General features: G+C 39.8%; 2 protein-coding genes across 2 annotated transcripts in view; both read right to left on the bottom strand.

Annotated features, from left to right (window-relative positions):
* Positions 1 to 854: 854 nt before the first annotated feature.
* The window catches only part of LOC145326839 (glycine cleavage system H protein-like), a 24,652-nt gene continuing 11,023 nt past the window's right edge, over positions 855 to 14,483 (bottom strand). Inside the window, exon 8 of the mRNA XM_080170277.1 lies at positions 855 to 1,097. Within this exon, the coding sequence (XP_080026403.1) occupies positions 998 to 1,097 (100 nt within the window). The 3' untranslated portion in view covers positions 855 to 997. The remainder of the gene's footprint in view (positions 1,098 to 14,483) is intronic.
* LOC145326829 (uncharacterized) lies at positions 2,313 to 4,766 on the bottom strand. The gene is made up of 2 exons (XM_080170257.1): positions 2,691 to 4,766; positions 2,313 to 2,519 (listed from the first exon to the last, which is right to left on the bottom strand). Exon 1 carries the CDS (start codon positions 4,691 to 4,693, stop codon positions 3,293 to 3,295), a length of 1,401 nt encoding a protein of 466 aa, XP_080026383.1. The 5' UTR covers positions 4,694 to 4,766; the 3' UTR covers positions 2,313 to 2,519; positions 2,691 to 3,292.

Raw genomic sequence — 14,483 nt, 5'->3', positions numbered from 1 at the left:
ACGCTGGTCAGCCAAAATGTTCGCCTAGTTGGACCGCCCATTTTTATACAACACAAAAGTATGTGGTTGTGTCTCACACACTCGTTTCATTGCAGGGATCTATAGGGATGTGACAATGGTAGACTAATTGATGTACATCCCAAATGATGATACACAAATTTACCCCTCCTGTTGATTATAATTAGTAGTTAAAACGTCATGACACTAAACTAAATGAACCAACCAAAAAAAATTCAATTCAAGTCCCCAAAGTTGTAAAGCCAAACAATAGGAATACGTTAGGTTTTAAAAAATGTTGGGACTAGTGTAATAAACAGCCAAATGTCCCCTCCCTCCCTGGTTTCAATGTCTTAGACCTTAACAAGGATTATTGCATCCATAAAAGCGAGGTGGTGCAACAAAAAACCAGACAACAAAACAAACTAATCGCAGCGGAGCTTTGAAAATACAAAATGTCCATATTAATTTTATCATTGTAAAAATCATTTTACTTAAACCTAAGACCTAAGTATCAAAGTCTCCCTTCCCTCCCCACATATTGGAATTTTGTAGAATACGAAATAATCTACTATTGTTCTGTTTTTGAATCCTTACATTTCAAAGATTTTTTTGAAAACAAATAATCTAAGTTATAGTATACCTAGAAGCGGTTTATTATATATTTTTGGGGAGATTTCTCTTGAGAGATAGGTGGTACCAAAAATAGTTTTAAACCTTGCCAGGATCTTTAAGAAACTACACTGTAGATGAGAACCATATCTGTTAAGAAGTTAGCGAGATCCTTTAGTAAAAACAGACAGACACATTCATACTGACAGACACATACCCTCTTATTTTTATGTATAAAATATGGATAATCTATAAAACTATTTATTTATCATTAATCTTTGGTTTAATAAAAACATATTCAACTTATTAGATGTAGAATTCATGATTGTTTATATAAAAACATAGACAAAATTCTTATTTACAAAAATAAATAGGCTAAAACAGGATTTTATAAATCTAAATCATCTTTTTGAGATTCCAGGAACTTGTTATATTCCACTGGTGACATCAGAGCATTGTACAGCTCTTTGCTTTTCTCATTGCTCAATCTAAATATTTATTTATCGCATAGAAATATAAACAGCTTTACGTGGATATAATCATTTTAAGATTAAAACTAATTTTTCGCCCCGAGATACCGAAGGCACGGGCTAAAAAACTGGTTTTAATCATATGATTGTACAATTTTAAATTCGAAAAAAATGGATTAAATACGGTACATAAAGGAGGATGTGCTTAAGGACCATTTGGGCAGGGGGGGGGGGTTTACTCGAGAACCCTTAGAGCTAGAGGGAGCTAATTTTGGATTTAAGCTTCTATGGGGCCAAAGTTACTTTTAAAATTATCGTCGACCCCCCACCCCCCCCAAAAAATTTTTTTTTTGGGGGGGGGTAAAAATTTTTTTTATTGCATTTCTCGCCGAATTAGGCAATTTGGAATCATTTGAGACCATGTTATTTTTTTCAAAAATTTTTCGCCTTACAAGCAACCCTGCGGGGGGACTTAGTCATTTTTTTCAAATTCTCGTTTATGAAGGTATATCTTAAATACAGTATGCTACTCTCTTAGTTTTAAAGATAATTGGATGAAATCTTTTTGATTGTGTCACTAATTACCCCAAGTTTTGGTATCTTTAAAAAAAAACGGCGGCGGGACCGCCGCTGCCGCCGTCGTTTTCCGCCGCCACCAAAAAAGAATTTTTTTATTGCATTTCTCGCCGAATTAGGCAATTTGGAATCATTTGAGACCATGTTATTTTTTCAAAAATTTTTCCCCTAACAAGCAACCCTGCGGGGGGGAAAATTTTTGAAAAAAATAACATGAACTCAAATGATTCCAAATTGCCTAATTCGGCGAGAAATATAATAAAAAAAAATTTTTGGTGGCGGCGGAAAAGGCGGCGGGAGCGGCGGTCCCGCCGCCGTTTTTTTAAAAGATACCAATAGTTGGGGTAATTAGTGACCCAGCCCAAAAGATTTCATCCAATTATCTCTAAAACTAAGAGAGTAGCATACTGTATTTAAGATATACCTTCATAAACGCCGCGGTTTTTTTTAAAGATACCAATAGTTGGGGTAAGGGGGGGGGGGGTTTGTACAGTTATAGGAAATGAAATTCAGTACTAAAGTTTGGGAGGGCCGTGTGGGTTTGTTTTTAGAGTTATCAACCTAATTCTTTTTGTGAGCTCTCTTATATGACTGGATCTACACATAAAACTTTGAAAATTGAATTTTGGGACTTTCCCTCTAGGGGCTAGTTGTCAAATGGTTATCCGTTCGGTCCATTTGATGTCAATTAATACCAAGTTCATGAACAAAGGGGTTTACCTTGTTCTTATGACCAGGTTGTCACACAAATGATCCTTCAGCCGTTAGCTCTCCAACTATGGTATGGGGAGGGCGTCTACACGGAAATGGTATTTTATCTGTAAGTAGTTTAGGCTGTTGTTTAGGGGATCTTGATGATATCACCTAAATGTATTTCAATTATTTGGGTGAAAATCATAAGAAACCTAAATTTGAGAGTGACATGTCGAACGAAGAGTGGCCCTAAGTAAACAGACATAAAGCCACCTCTACCAGTTAGTGGGACTAGTCACAGGGTATACTTTAAATACAATACAATATGATTTATTGGTGTACCTGTAGATTATCCAGTACACCAATTTACAATGAGTAAGGGACAACAGGCATTATATTAGTTGTCTGAAAAGAAAAAGGGGTTTGAAATGTTTTTAAAAACAGACAACGAATACAATAGCCAATCGTCCAGGACAGCTCTCAACCATGTATTTCTCGTTCAACCTAAACATGCTTTCATTAGAATAGCACACTCCCGGCAAAAAAAGAAAATACATGGTTGCAGTCTGGCAATACATGGGGTTAGTATTAGGGTGGGTCAATTTTGAAATTGGAATGTGGTTCAGCAAACATAAAAATCATTGAGACTTGACCCACTCTAGTAAGTACATTATTCTACTTTATTTTTGAACTCACATGTTTAAAGCGTTTTTTATTTTTGTGCACTTTCGAAGAAATGTTTATGAGAAAGGGGGAAAAAAAATAAGTGTTATACCAAATATCTCAGGATAATCTTCTGCAGATTCATGTTATTTTGGGGTGTGTATGCAAAAGTGGTGGTTGTCATTATAGTGTTTTCTTTCTGATCTTCTGAAACACGGTAAAATCAAGTTAATGGTTTTTGGAGTTGCTCAGCCTGGGAACATCATAAAAAATAATTTTTTCTATCTTCTACATGTATTCTGCTTGGATCTAGTTCTGGCTTCGGCTTTTCTCATCATTTTCCATTTTTCATGGAGCTTAGTAGTCCCAGCAGTTCTACACTGAATGAGATATTCCAGTGCATAAAAATCATTGTTTCTGCAATATCTAGGGAGTCTGGCTTCATATGAGTTGTTTCGCATCCTCTCTGCTAGGCCATCAAGAGGTATCTCACGGTCATCACCATATTCATCAGTTCCAATGTATTCATATAGCACCTTGTTGCAGTAATCATTGAATTTGTCACTGAACTGTGGATATTTGACTGCGGGCAGGGAGTATTGAATTTCTATCTCACTATTATGATCATCATTGTCAGAATCACTGAAATAGACAATTTCAGATTCAATGTAAGGGTCACTTCGGTTATTCCTGTTGCTGCTATCATGGTTGTTTAGCTGAGTCTCATGGCGGGGACTTGGACCAGGTTTGGAGTGCCTATGGTCAACAGTTGCATCAGGGTTATCATATTTCTTTGGCTTCTTCTGCAAGCCATAAGATTTAAGAGTAGGCATTGACTTGTGTTTGCAGTCTGGACACTTTTTGTTTCGGCAGAAGAGCTTTTTGATGTTGAATTTGGGAACAGCATCAATTTGTCTTTGAAAGTTTTGTTCTGACAGACTTTTGTATCTAGCCCTTTCAACCTGGAAATTGAAGTCTAGCGCTTCCAGATAAAGCTCTAATGTGTCCTTTCTTAAAGATAATTCCTCAACCCTTATTTTTTCCAGGACCAACAATTGATGTCTGCGTGCGCTGACATGGTCAGGACCCACTAGTTCTCGAATCAGGTCAATGTTTCTAGCCTCTTGGTGAAGATGTTCCAGTTTGTTGTGGGCATCGTTTTCATAAAGCTTGTCTGGAGACTTCAGGTCCACTAGAGAGAGTTCACTGGTGATGTTCATATTGCTCAGCTTGTCCTTGGCAAGGCATTTAAGCTTGTGATGCTTAATGATCTGCTCCCTGTAGTAATGTGTTGATGAACAGTTGGTACCTTTACTAGCCCATTGTGGAGTTGGGATTTGTTCCTCTTCCCCAGGTCTGAGGCTTTCACCAGATGGATCATGACAATCCAGTCTTTGCTTCTTCTCAGATATCTCACTCTCAAGTCGTACACAGCAATTTTCAAGAAATTCCTTGCGGTCTTGAATGAAGTTTTCTTCTTCCATGAAAAATACATTATCAGGGCTAACTATACGATTGTACAGCTCCTTGTCCATCATTTTTTCGCTGCCCAGACGACGTCTTGGGTCTTGCCTATGCTCATGACCCTCTGGCTGATCAATGCTTCTTCTTTTGAGAGGGCCCATCTGCATTTCTTCTGGGATACTGTTGGATATCAGTCTTCTATTAGTATCAGAATTCATCCTAGAAGTAATTTTTGGGGGTTAATAGAAAGTGCATATTTTTTTTTTTTTTTTTTTTTTTTTTTTTTTTTTTTTTTTTTTTACGCTTATGTGAGAATTTTGAATTCCGGCCGTTTGAGAAATTTACAATAAGATATAAGCATGCAATCATATACTACATTTAACTAAATAATAAAATCCCGAGTATTTGTACTGGACGATGATGACGCAGCGTATGTGAGGGAAATCGGGTCTTGGTACTTACTACAAGAGAGCTTACAACTATGTCATAGCAAGTAGTAGGTGTAGCAGGATGATGTAAGTGATGAAGTGTATGCTACAATTGTGCAATGGATTCCACCATAGCATGTAGAGACTGATCTGAACTACCATATGTATTCTAACAAAGGAATCCAGTTTGTACCAAGTAAAGTGAAAATATCACCGTTAGGTACAAACATTAGGATCTATTTTGTCAAAATTTCAGATGTCAGGTAACATAAATTTGGAAGTGTTAGGTTTAATTTGGATTGTATTCTACACTTACGCATATAGTTTACACCATAGCATGTAGTGATGGATATGATCTGAACAATTATATGTATACTAACAAATAATCCTGTTTGTACCAAGTAAAGTGAAAAAATCACCGTTAGGTACAAACATTAGGATAAATTTTGTCAGAATTACAAATAATGCCATGTTGGGTAGGTTTGATGCAGTAGAATCAATTCTGTACAATGTAGTCAGTAGGATTAAAAATGAGACAGCACAGATAGGTTAAACCTTGTCTGTTGTCTGGATGACCTAGTAATGGTCATAATAAAAAGCAGCATTTGCTTTAACCGAAGCGACCTTGAGCTGATCCACCAATGACAGCTCATCTTCTGAGAAGAGAATGGCTATGTGCCGGACACTTCTCCTGGTCTCATGAAAATTCTCTTTCCAGTGCTTCCGCCATCGAATAATGACTTGTCGGATAACACCATCTTCTGACATAATCAACTCAGAGATCTGACCTAGACGCCAGAGTTGGTCCCCAATCATTTCGTCAGGGGCCCGGAGGAATACTACAATGTCTCCTTCTTTGGGTTGGGGCCCTGTCTTTCCAAATTTCTTGGGTTTAGGGATATAGTCTGGCAGACGTTCGTATAGCCAAACTTGCCACCATGATTGGTATAACCTCTCCATTTGTTCCAGTAGCTGAGATGGTTGCGCAATTCTGATCGGGCCAGTTGGGGCTCGCCTGTTGTTTCTGCCATGAATCAGCCTGTTAGGCGTAATTAAATCTGCATGACCGATTTCTTCTGTTCTACTCACAGTGCAGATAGGCATGTTGTTGATCTCATTTGCAATGTATGAAAATGCTGTTTCATATGACATTACATCAAGCTTGAGACCATTAAAGCTGGCATTGAAGAGAGCTTTGATCTCCTTGATAGATCTCTCTACACAGCCCTGGTAATTGTGAGCAGCAGTTGGACCAACTTCAAATTCTATGCTGCAATTTTTTCCATTAAGAGTCCTTGTTATGTCAGCCATTGAAAACTCAGATTTGGAGACACCTTTGATGAGCTGAGCTCCAGGGTCGATATAGACCTTTTTGGGGATACAATACCTATGTGTGAATCGTTGCAGAGCTTGAATAAAAGCATCAGTGTTGTATTTTGTCATTGCAAAACACGCTGTTGCTGCAGATGCTGGGTCTCTGCATACTAGTCCCCACACCTTCACTGTTGATCTGTGATTGTGTTCACACTGAGCAAGGAATGGCCCCATCAGATCAAGTTGACAGTAATAGAAAGGTGGGGCAATGGTGAGTCTGTTCTTGTGAATAGGACCCATCTCTGCTTCCAGTAGTTGTGCTTTGAACTTGCGGCAGCTGGGGCATGCTGTTCTGATCTCTTTGGCAAGGTCCCTACCATTGAGAATAAATGCTATGTGTCTTGACTCTAGCAGTGTGGCATTGACGTTTCTGTGAAGCGCCAAATCTTCGTGTGCATGGAGCATAATTGAGTATGCTATCCTACTGTGGCGGTCTATGATTGGCCGTACAAAATGTAGTGGTGAAAGGTCAGGCATAATACTATCAACATCTTCTATGATTGTCCCTTCAACAATTCGCCCATTGTATTTCATGATGCCATTGTCCATGATGAAGCTACTGCCGTAGGCTTTTGGTGGGGTAAACTTCTGTACCTCTTTAGTTGCAAGTTGGAAATAATACCTTTCAGCCAGTTTGATTTCATCATCTGAGAGGGTGATGGTTCTTATTCCTGGTTGCAATGTGTTGGATTGCTTAGCAGTTCTGAACAGTTTGAAGTTAAAGAAGCAGAACTTTCTGACTATAGCCATAACCCGAAGAGCTATCGGCCAGGATCGTTGACATGGGTCAAACAGATATTTAGAGAAATCTGATATTTCCACTGATTTTTCTCTAGGAGTTCGTGTGTCCAGGTGAAGCAGTCTGACCTCCTGTGCAATAGCCTGTTTAGCTTCCATAGATAGTTGGAGCTGCTGGACTGTTTGAACTGGCATATCTTCATAAGATAGATACATCCAGCTTTTTCCATTTTGCCACTCTGATCCAGTAGATATATCAGCAGCTGAAGCAAGAAACCTGGTGCCAAGATCAGCAATGTTGTTATCAGACTCTAAATGACGCCATTGTTCTGGTGAGGAGAATCTGCGTATTTCAATAACACAACTCCGTACTCCAATTGTTAGGGGTCTGGCATCTTGGTGAATCCAGGAGAGCACTACAGTAGAGTCTGTAAAGTAAGTAATCTTGTCCACTTTTGACTTGAGATTCTTAGCAACAGTATTAGCCAGGATAACACCTGCAACTGCTGCTCGAAGCTCTGCTCTAGGAATAGTACTGCCTGTGACTATTTTAGACTTAGCTGCTGCCAGTCGCACAGTAACTTTACCATCTGGGTATGAAGATCTAACATGAACACATACTATAGCCATATTCTGGCTGGCATCAACAGACACTAGCAAGTCAACTTTCTGCAGTGAGCCATGGGGTACTACAGATCGAGGGAAGGTGACTGCTGCAAGAGATTGCATTAGTTCTATGTTTGTTACCCATGTTGGCAACAGATTTGCCGGAAGGCCATCATCCCACCCAGTTGAGTGTGTTAAGAGGTCATGGTAGTCTGCTTTGAACTTTGCAGTTACCGGAGTACATAGTCCTAATGGATCCCAATTTGACGCCACTTTTGATAGGATTATCCTTTTTGTGAAGTTGGGTGTCAATGCCTCCTCTATGTCTCCTTCAACAGGTGGGGGTCTTTTACCTCTCTTGACTTTACCAAAGAACAGGGTTTTTATGTCAAGACTTAAAGTGTCAGCTAAGGGTGCCCAGCAGTATCCAAGGTAGCTGACATTGGTACCATCTTTAGAAACAGTGTCTTCTGGGATTGCTTCTGAGTGAATGAAACTTTTCACATTCATACCAGCTAAATCAAGTGTGAATTTAACTCCTGTAACAAGCTTGTTTAGCTGTTCAGCTGAGTCTGCTGAGTCTGATGCATCATCAACATACGTTTTAGATTTGAGAACTCCAGCACCATCAGCATGTTCTGGGTAATTGTCAATGACATATTGTGCAACTTGTTCAAGACCTTCAGCTGTCTGATTGCCTGATGGTTTAACACCATATATGATGGTACGCATCACTCTTGTTCTGATAGGATTAGCAGGGTCAAGGTTGTCGACCCATAGGTATTTGTGCCAACGATAATCAGCTGGCACAAGTTTGATTTGGTTGTATGCCATTCGGATATCACAGGCAAATGCAAATGGTCCAGCTCTGAAGTTTAAGTCAAGAGATAAGATCTTTTCAAGCTTGTTGACTCCTTTGGCCAGTACATCATTAAGGCTCTTTCCTGTGGGAGTAGTTGCTGATGCATCAAAAACAACTCTGACAGGTGTTGAGAGTGATCCTTCCTTAGTCACAAATCTCCATGGAAGGTAGTATTCTCCTGGCAGGCTTTCCATTAGTGACTTCTCCTCTGGGGTTAAATCTTCTATGTTGCATGAGTAGCCATTGTTCGCAAGCTTATCATGAGATTCAAGGACTTGCCGTTTGGTTTCTGGATCTTTTAGAAGTTTACGCAGCTGGGATTCCAGGACCTTCTTTGCTCTGTTCCTGTTTGATTGCAGCTCCTTCACTGGGTCGGCAATAAAGGGGAGTGAGGCTACAATTAGCTTTTCATTTGGTTTAAAAGTGACAGACTTCTTAATAAGGAGCTGCTCAGCTTCCTCTTTAAGTGATGTGGCTTCAAGAATATCACCCTTTTTGCAGTCTCCGCATACACGGCAGCCCATGCAGCGGTAAGGAGCTTGGGTGCCAATATCTTCAGTCTCAAAGTATTTTCTTTCCTGGCGCTTGACATGCTGAGTGTCTAAGGTGTAAGAGCTAGCATCAATTGTAACATCTTTAGCTTCATCGTCCATATTGATTGGTTGAATGAGATTTACATTATGCTTCTGTTTGATCTCTGCACACCAGTTTTTTCCACTGTTTAAAAGCGATTCAGTAGATGAGCGGTAGGCAGAGAGTTCATTGGTGAAGAAGATAGCTGCACCAACAAAATTTACAGCTTCAGCTGCCCGTGCCCATGCTTTATGCGGGCCACCTAAAACTCCTGTATGACCATTAATGCCTTTGACAGGGCTTCTGTATAGTGACAGTCCACAGGGTAGGGAGCATATTCGCATTGGGAATAAGTAATTGTACTTGATTCCCAGAATAATATCAACTTGTCTGCCACCAATAACATCTGGCACTGTTGGTAAGAGTTCATGTCCTTTGTAGTGATTGATAAGATCATTATATGGTTCCTGCAGATCCCATATTGGAAATGGAGCTGTAAGTGTGTCCATTTTTGCAGCAATGACTGTTGCTGACACGGAGCTGTCATCCAGAGGTAATTTGAACTTGTCACTGCCATAGGGAAGATGAATAACTTTACCGCCAGCCACATTCATGATTGTAGGGCCAGGGCGATGTTCTGTTGCATTAAGCCTTGCAGCAGCTGATGCTGATACTGCTGCTGTGCCACATCCACTATCATAAAAGACCAAAATCGGATTACCCATAGGATCAGGAATATTTTGACACATGAAAATTCCAGGTGCTCCTACATCTGGGATAGTATCAGGTTCAGGAACTTCAATGCTATCCTCTTGCATTTGCAGGCTCATTGTTATGCTATCCATGAATAGTAAGTCTCCTGTAGGCAGCTGAATGTCTTCTGGTAGTGAATCACGAAACTCTGTCAGATATTTCTTATTTGACTCTGCATGGTTCACACATGCAAGAATATGCCTTTGCATTCTGTGTGCTTGCATGTATTGGCAGCTATCAGTCTGGCAGTAGAAAGTGGTTCTGCAGTTGTTTTTATGGTGGGTCCACCATTCCTCCAGGTTGTCAAAATCTACATTAGTATCTGATCTAAGGCATCTGTGACATGTATTAGTTTTACCATGGAGCTTACGTCTGTCTTTAGGTGTTGCTGAAATGTAATTTGGGCACTGGTACAGAAATGTATGCTGGGACTGACATAACACACAGTCTGTTAACACTGGTTTTGAAGCTGAACCATTGTACGTAAGGAGGGGAATAACTGTTCTGTTTGATTTATCCATTGTTCTACTCATGGATTGTTGATGTTGTAGAGTATGTTCTTCCGTATTAGTGTATGTGTGAGAGGGTCCAGTGTTCTGGTTTTGCCTGCCACGGCTCTGTCGCTGGTTAGCACTACTACTGTTACTGTTTGAACTGTTAGTGTTGGAGACGAGAGGCTGAGTTTGCTGGGCAGCTCCTTCTTGCTGAGTGAGCTGGTATTGCAGCTGCCTAAGCTCTTTGTCTAGAAATGTTAGCAGCTCCTCATAACAGTATTTACCATCCTCTTCTCCTGTTGCATCTGCACTTTCCAAGAACTTTTCTGACATTTTCTTGAAGTAATCTCCCTTTAGTAGGTTGAGAACAGAATTGGCGATGTCTGTCTTTCCATAATACAATGCATGCTCAGCATTATTTTCCCTAGCAAATTCCTGGGTATCAGCTAGAAGTGATCTCAATTTCACCATCCATGTTATTTGCTGCTCCCAGCTGAATTTAGGACAGGTACCTAGTTCCATAATTTTTGCTTTCCGCTTAGCTATAATGCCAGCTTTACTGCCATAGTGAAATGTTAGTTGCTTCAGGCATCCAGGTATAGATTTCTCAGCTGAGCATAACATCTGTGCATTGCCTTGGAGACATTTTTCTTTAAGAATTTCAAGAGCCTCGATTTCAGCAATAGATGGCATTGAATCAACATAGATTTGAAATTTCTTTTTAAATGTAAATAGATCAAATTTGTCTTCTTTGGCTCCTGAGAAATGGGGGATAGGGATGTTTGCTGACCTTTGAGATTGGATGTAACCAGCTGTAGGTACTCCAAAGTGATTTCTGAGTGTTTTGATAAATGACTCAGCTTTTGACATTTCTAGTTCCAGCATTATTGATTCAGCATCTAGTGTCTTTGCAGCATCTTCCATATCCACGCACATAGCATCTTCACAAAGTGACCTTGCTTTGAGCAGTGTGCGCTGACCTTCATCTAAAAGCTCTTTGAATTGTCCACTAATCTTGTTGAATTGGCCAAGTTGATTGACCTCTTTCTCTTTAAGTTCTCCAAACTTTGAGCACAATTCATCCATTTCAACAAGCAGGGGTTCATACTTGATATTGACTCTTGCTTGTTTAACTCCCCGAGTTGTAGAGCTTATGCGGCTTGTTAGTTCTGTGCCAGCTGGCCTTGAGTCCTGTGCCAGCGCTGTTTCTACTGACACGTCTGAAGGTGCTGGGGTTGTCTGCTTCTCCCTTTCTCTTAGATGACCATTAATCATCTTTGATTTAGATCGCATTCTTATCCGGAGCTGGTTAGCTATCTCCCTTTTGGACTCGTTAAAGCGCTCATTTTCATGGTTAAGAAAATATGCGAGTGCTTGCTGCAGGCCTTTACGCTTCTCATTGAGTTCCTTCTCAACCTCTTCTAATCTAGCAGTTGTCCAAGCATCCAAATCTTCTACTATGTCTTCGCAATCCTCGTCAAACATCAGGCAGGTGTCACACACTGTTAAGAGCTTGGCTGCCTCTTCTGTCATGGTTGATGTCAGGAAGTCTTGAATGCCAGACAAGGAACTCACACTAATATTGTGAGTAGACGTAGATGCGTTGTGTGCGGAACCTGGTAGCTCGTCGTCTAATATGAGCCGGTTTCTGCTATTATTGGCAAAAACGATGTCTTCTTCCACCTGATTCTGCTCTGTAAAGAGTTGATCCAAAGCAGCTTCAATGATTGATCCCTGTTCTTGATAGGAAGATTTGGGAGAAAAGTTATCCCACACTAATTCTTGGGGGGGTAGCTCAAACACCTCAGTATTGTTGGGGGAAGTAGGGGTTCGTGGGGCTAGTTGATTGAGTTTGTTGGTAGAAAGTTGGCCACGAACATGTATTGGTGTTGAAGGTAAATGGGGGGCTTCTTGTGTTGAAGAGGGTGTGTGGAAACCACAGAATGGTGATAATGAGCGGCTTCTATTGGTGATTGGGGATGGTGACCTATCCACAGGTATATCAAGGATAAGGTCTCTCAGGGGGGTGGTTTGGGATGGGCTTGACCTGCGAGTTGACACAACAGGCTTAAGGTTACGTTTCACCGGCTGTGATCTTTTGATCTTACGTTTAGGAAGCTCAAAGGGTGTATGCAATGGTCTTTTTGTGCATATAACTCTTTTGGGTGTGAAACGAGCAGGTCTAGTGATTGCAGAATCTGATTGTGATCTAGTAGAGCGTGATGATACAGTTTCAGAAGTGATAATTTGCAGTATGCGGTTGGTTCTAGCACGAGTTAAAGCTCCCTCAGGTTTTGTGATAAATGCCTCCCTCATCGGGGGATAGGGTGAGAGTGTTCAGTGACAAGTGCTTGCCCTTGTAAGTACCAAGACACAATTATAGGGGTGTCTATTTGATTGTGTCAGGATGAAAGAACTAAATATTCTGAGAAAGGACTACAACTGCGTCATGTCCGCCCTAGTCAAAGGTTGAGTTGAACAGAAAAGTAAGGAACTGAAGCTTCGCCTAGTCCCCTCTTTTTGGGAGAGTTCTATCTGGCTCAACTGGAAACTGACAGATCTCTTAAAGTACTGTATTGTTAAATTGTCTGTACTAATCAATATCTACTCGTTATTTCATCAATGTCAAATGGTTATCCGTTCGGTCCATTTGATGTCAATTAATACCAAGTTCATGAACAAAGGGGTTTACCTTGTTCTTATGACCAGGTTGTCACACAAATGATCCTTCAGCCGTTAGCTCTCCAACTATGGTATGGGGAGGGCGTCTACACGGAAATGGTATTTTATCTGTAAGTAGTTTAGGCTGTTGTTTAGGGGATCTTGATGATATCACCTAAATGTATTTCAATTATTTGGGTGAAAATCATAAGAAACCTAAATTTGAGAGTGACATGTCGAACGAAGAGTGGCCCTAAGTAAACAGACATAAAGCCACCTCTACCAGTTAGTGGGACTAGTCACAGGGTATACTTTAAATACAATACAATATGATTTATTGGTGTACCTGTAGATTATCCAGTACACCAATTTACAATGAGTAAGGGACAACAGGCATTATATTAGTTGTCTGAAAAGAAAAAGGGGTTTGAAATGTTTTTAAAAACAGACAACGAATACAATAGCCAATCGTCCAGGACAGCTCTCAACCATGTATTTCTCGTTCAACCTAAACATGCTTTCATTAGAATAGCACACTAGTGGAGCAAAAGACCCCCCCAAACACTAAAAATTTAAGTTCTGAGCTTATTTTTAGAGATATTGAGATGATTTTTTCTCAGAAACCTTTTTTAACAAAACCAAACTAAGTAATCATTGGAGATTTCATTTTGGGACTTTCCTTCTAGGGGCTTGTGGAGCAACAGACCCCCAAAAACACTAAAAATATGCGATCTGAGCTTTTTTTTAAAGATATCAACCTGATTTTTTTTAAATAAAACTTTTTTAACATAACTAGATCAACGAACCAATACAGATTTCATTTTGGGACTTTCCTTCTAGGGGCTAGTGGAGCAAAAGACCCCCCCCCCCAAACACTAAAAATTTAAGTTCTGAGCTTATTTTTAGAGATATTGAGATGATTTTTTTTCAGAAACCTTTTTTAACATAACCAAACTAAGTAATCATTGCAGATTTCATTTTGGAACTTTCCTTCTAGGGGCTTGTGGAGCAACAGACCCCCAAAAACACCAAAAATATCGTTCTGAGCTTATTTTTAAAGATATCAACCTGATTTTTTTTAAATAATACTTTTTAACATAATTGAATCAACGAACCATTACAGATTTCATTTTGGGACTTTCCTTCTAGGGGCTTGTGGAGCAACAGACCCCCAAAAACACTAAAAATATGCATTCTGAGCTTATTTTGGGGGTCTTTTGCTCAACAAGCTCCTAAAAGGAAAGTCCCAAATGAAATCTGTAATGGTTCGTTGATTCGGTTATGTTAAAAAAGTATTATTTAAAAAAATCAGGTTGATATCTTTTAAAATAAGCTTAGAACTCATATTTTTAGTTTTTTGGGGGGATCTTTTGCTCCACAAGCCCCTAGAAGGAAAGTCCAAAAATGAAATCTCCAATGATTACTTAGTTTGGTTTTGTTAAAAAAGGTTTCTGAAAAAAAAATAATCTCAATATCTCTAAAAATAAGCTCAGAACTTAAATTTTTAGTGTTTGGGGGG

Source organism: Acartia tonsa, chromosome 8, assembly GCF_053477335.1.
Source record: "Acartia tonsa isolate MP-2025a chromosome 8, ASM5347733v1, whole genome shotgun sequence".
Lineage (NCBI taxonomy): Eukaryota > Metazoa > Arthropoda > Copepoda > Calanoida > Acartiidae > Acartia > Acartia tonsa.
The sequence above is the reverse complement of the archived record's forward strand: the minus strand, read 5'-3'. Positions and strand labels throughout refer to the sequence as shown.

Coding starts and splice junctions, on each gene's coding strand:
- LOC145326829 (XM_080170257.1), bottom strand. CDS start 4,693: ATGAATTCTGATACTAATAGAAGACTGATATCCAACAGTATCCCAGAA.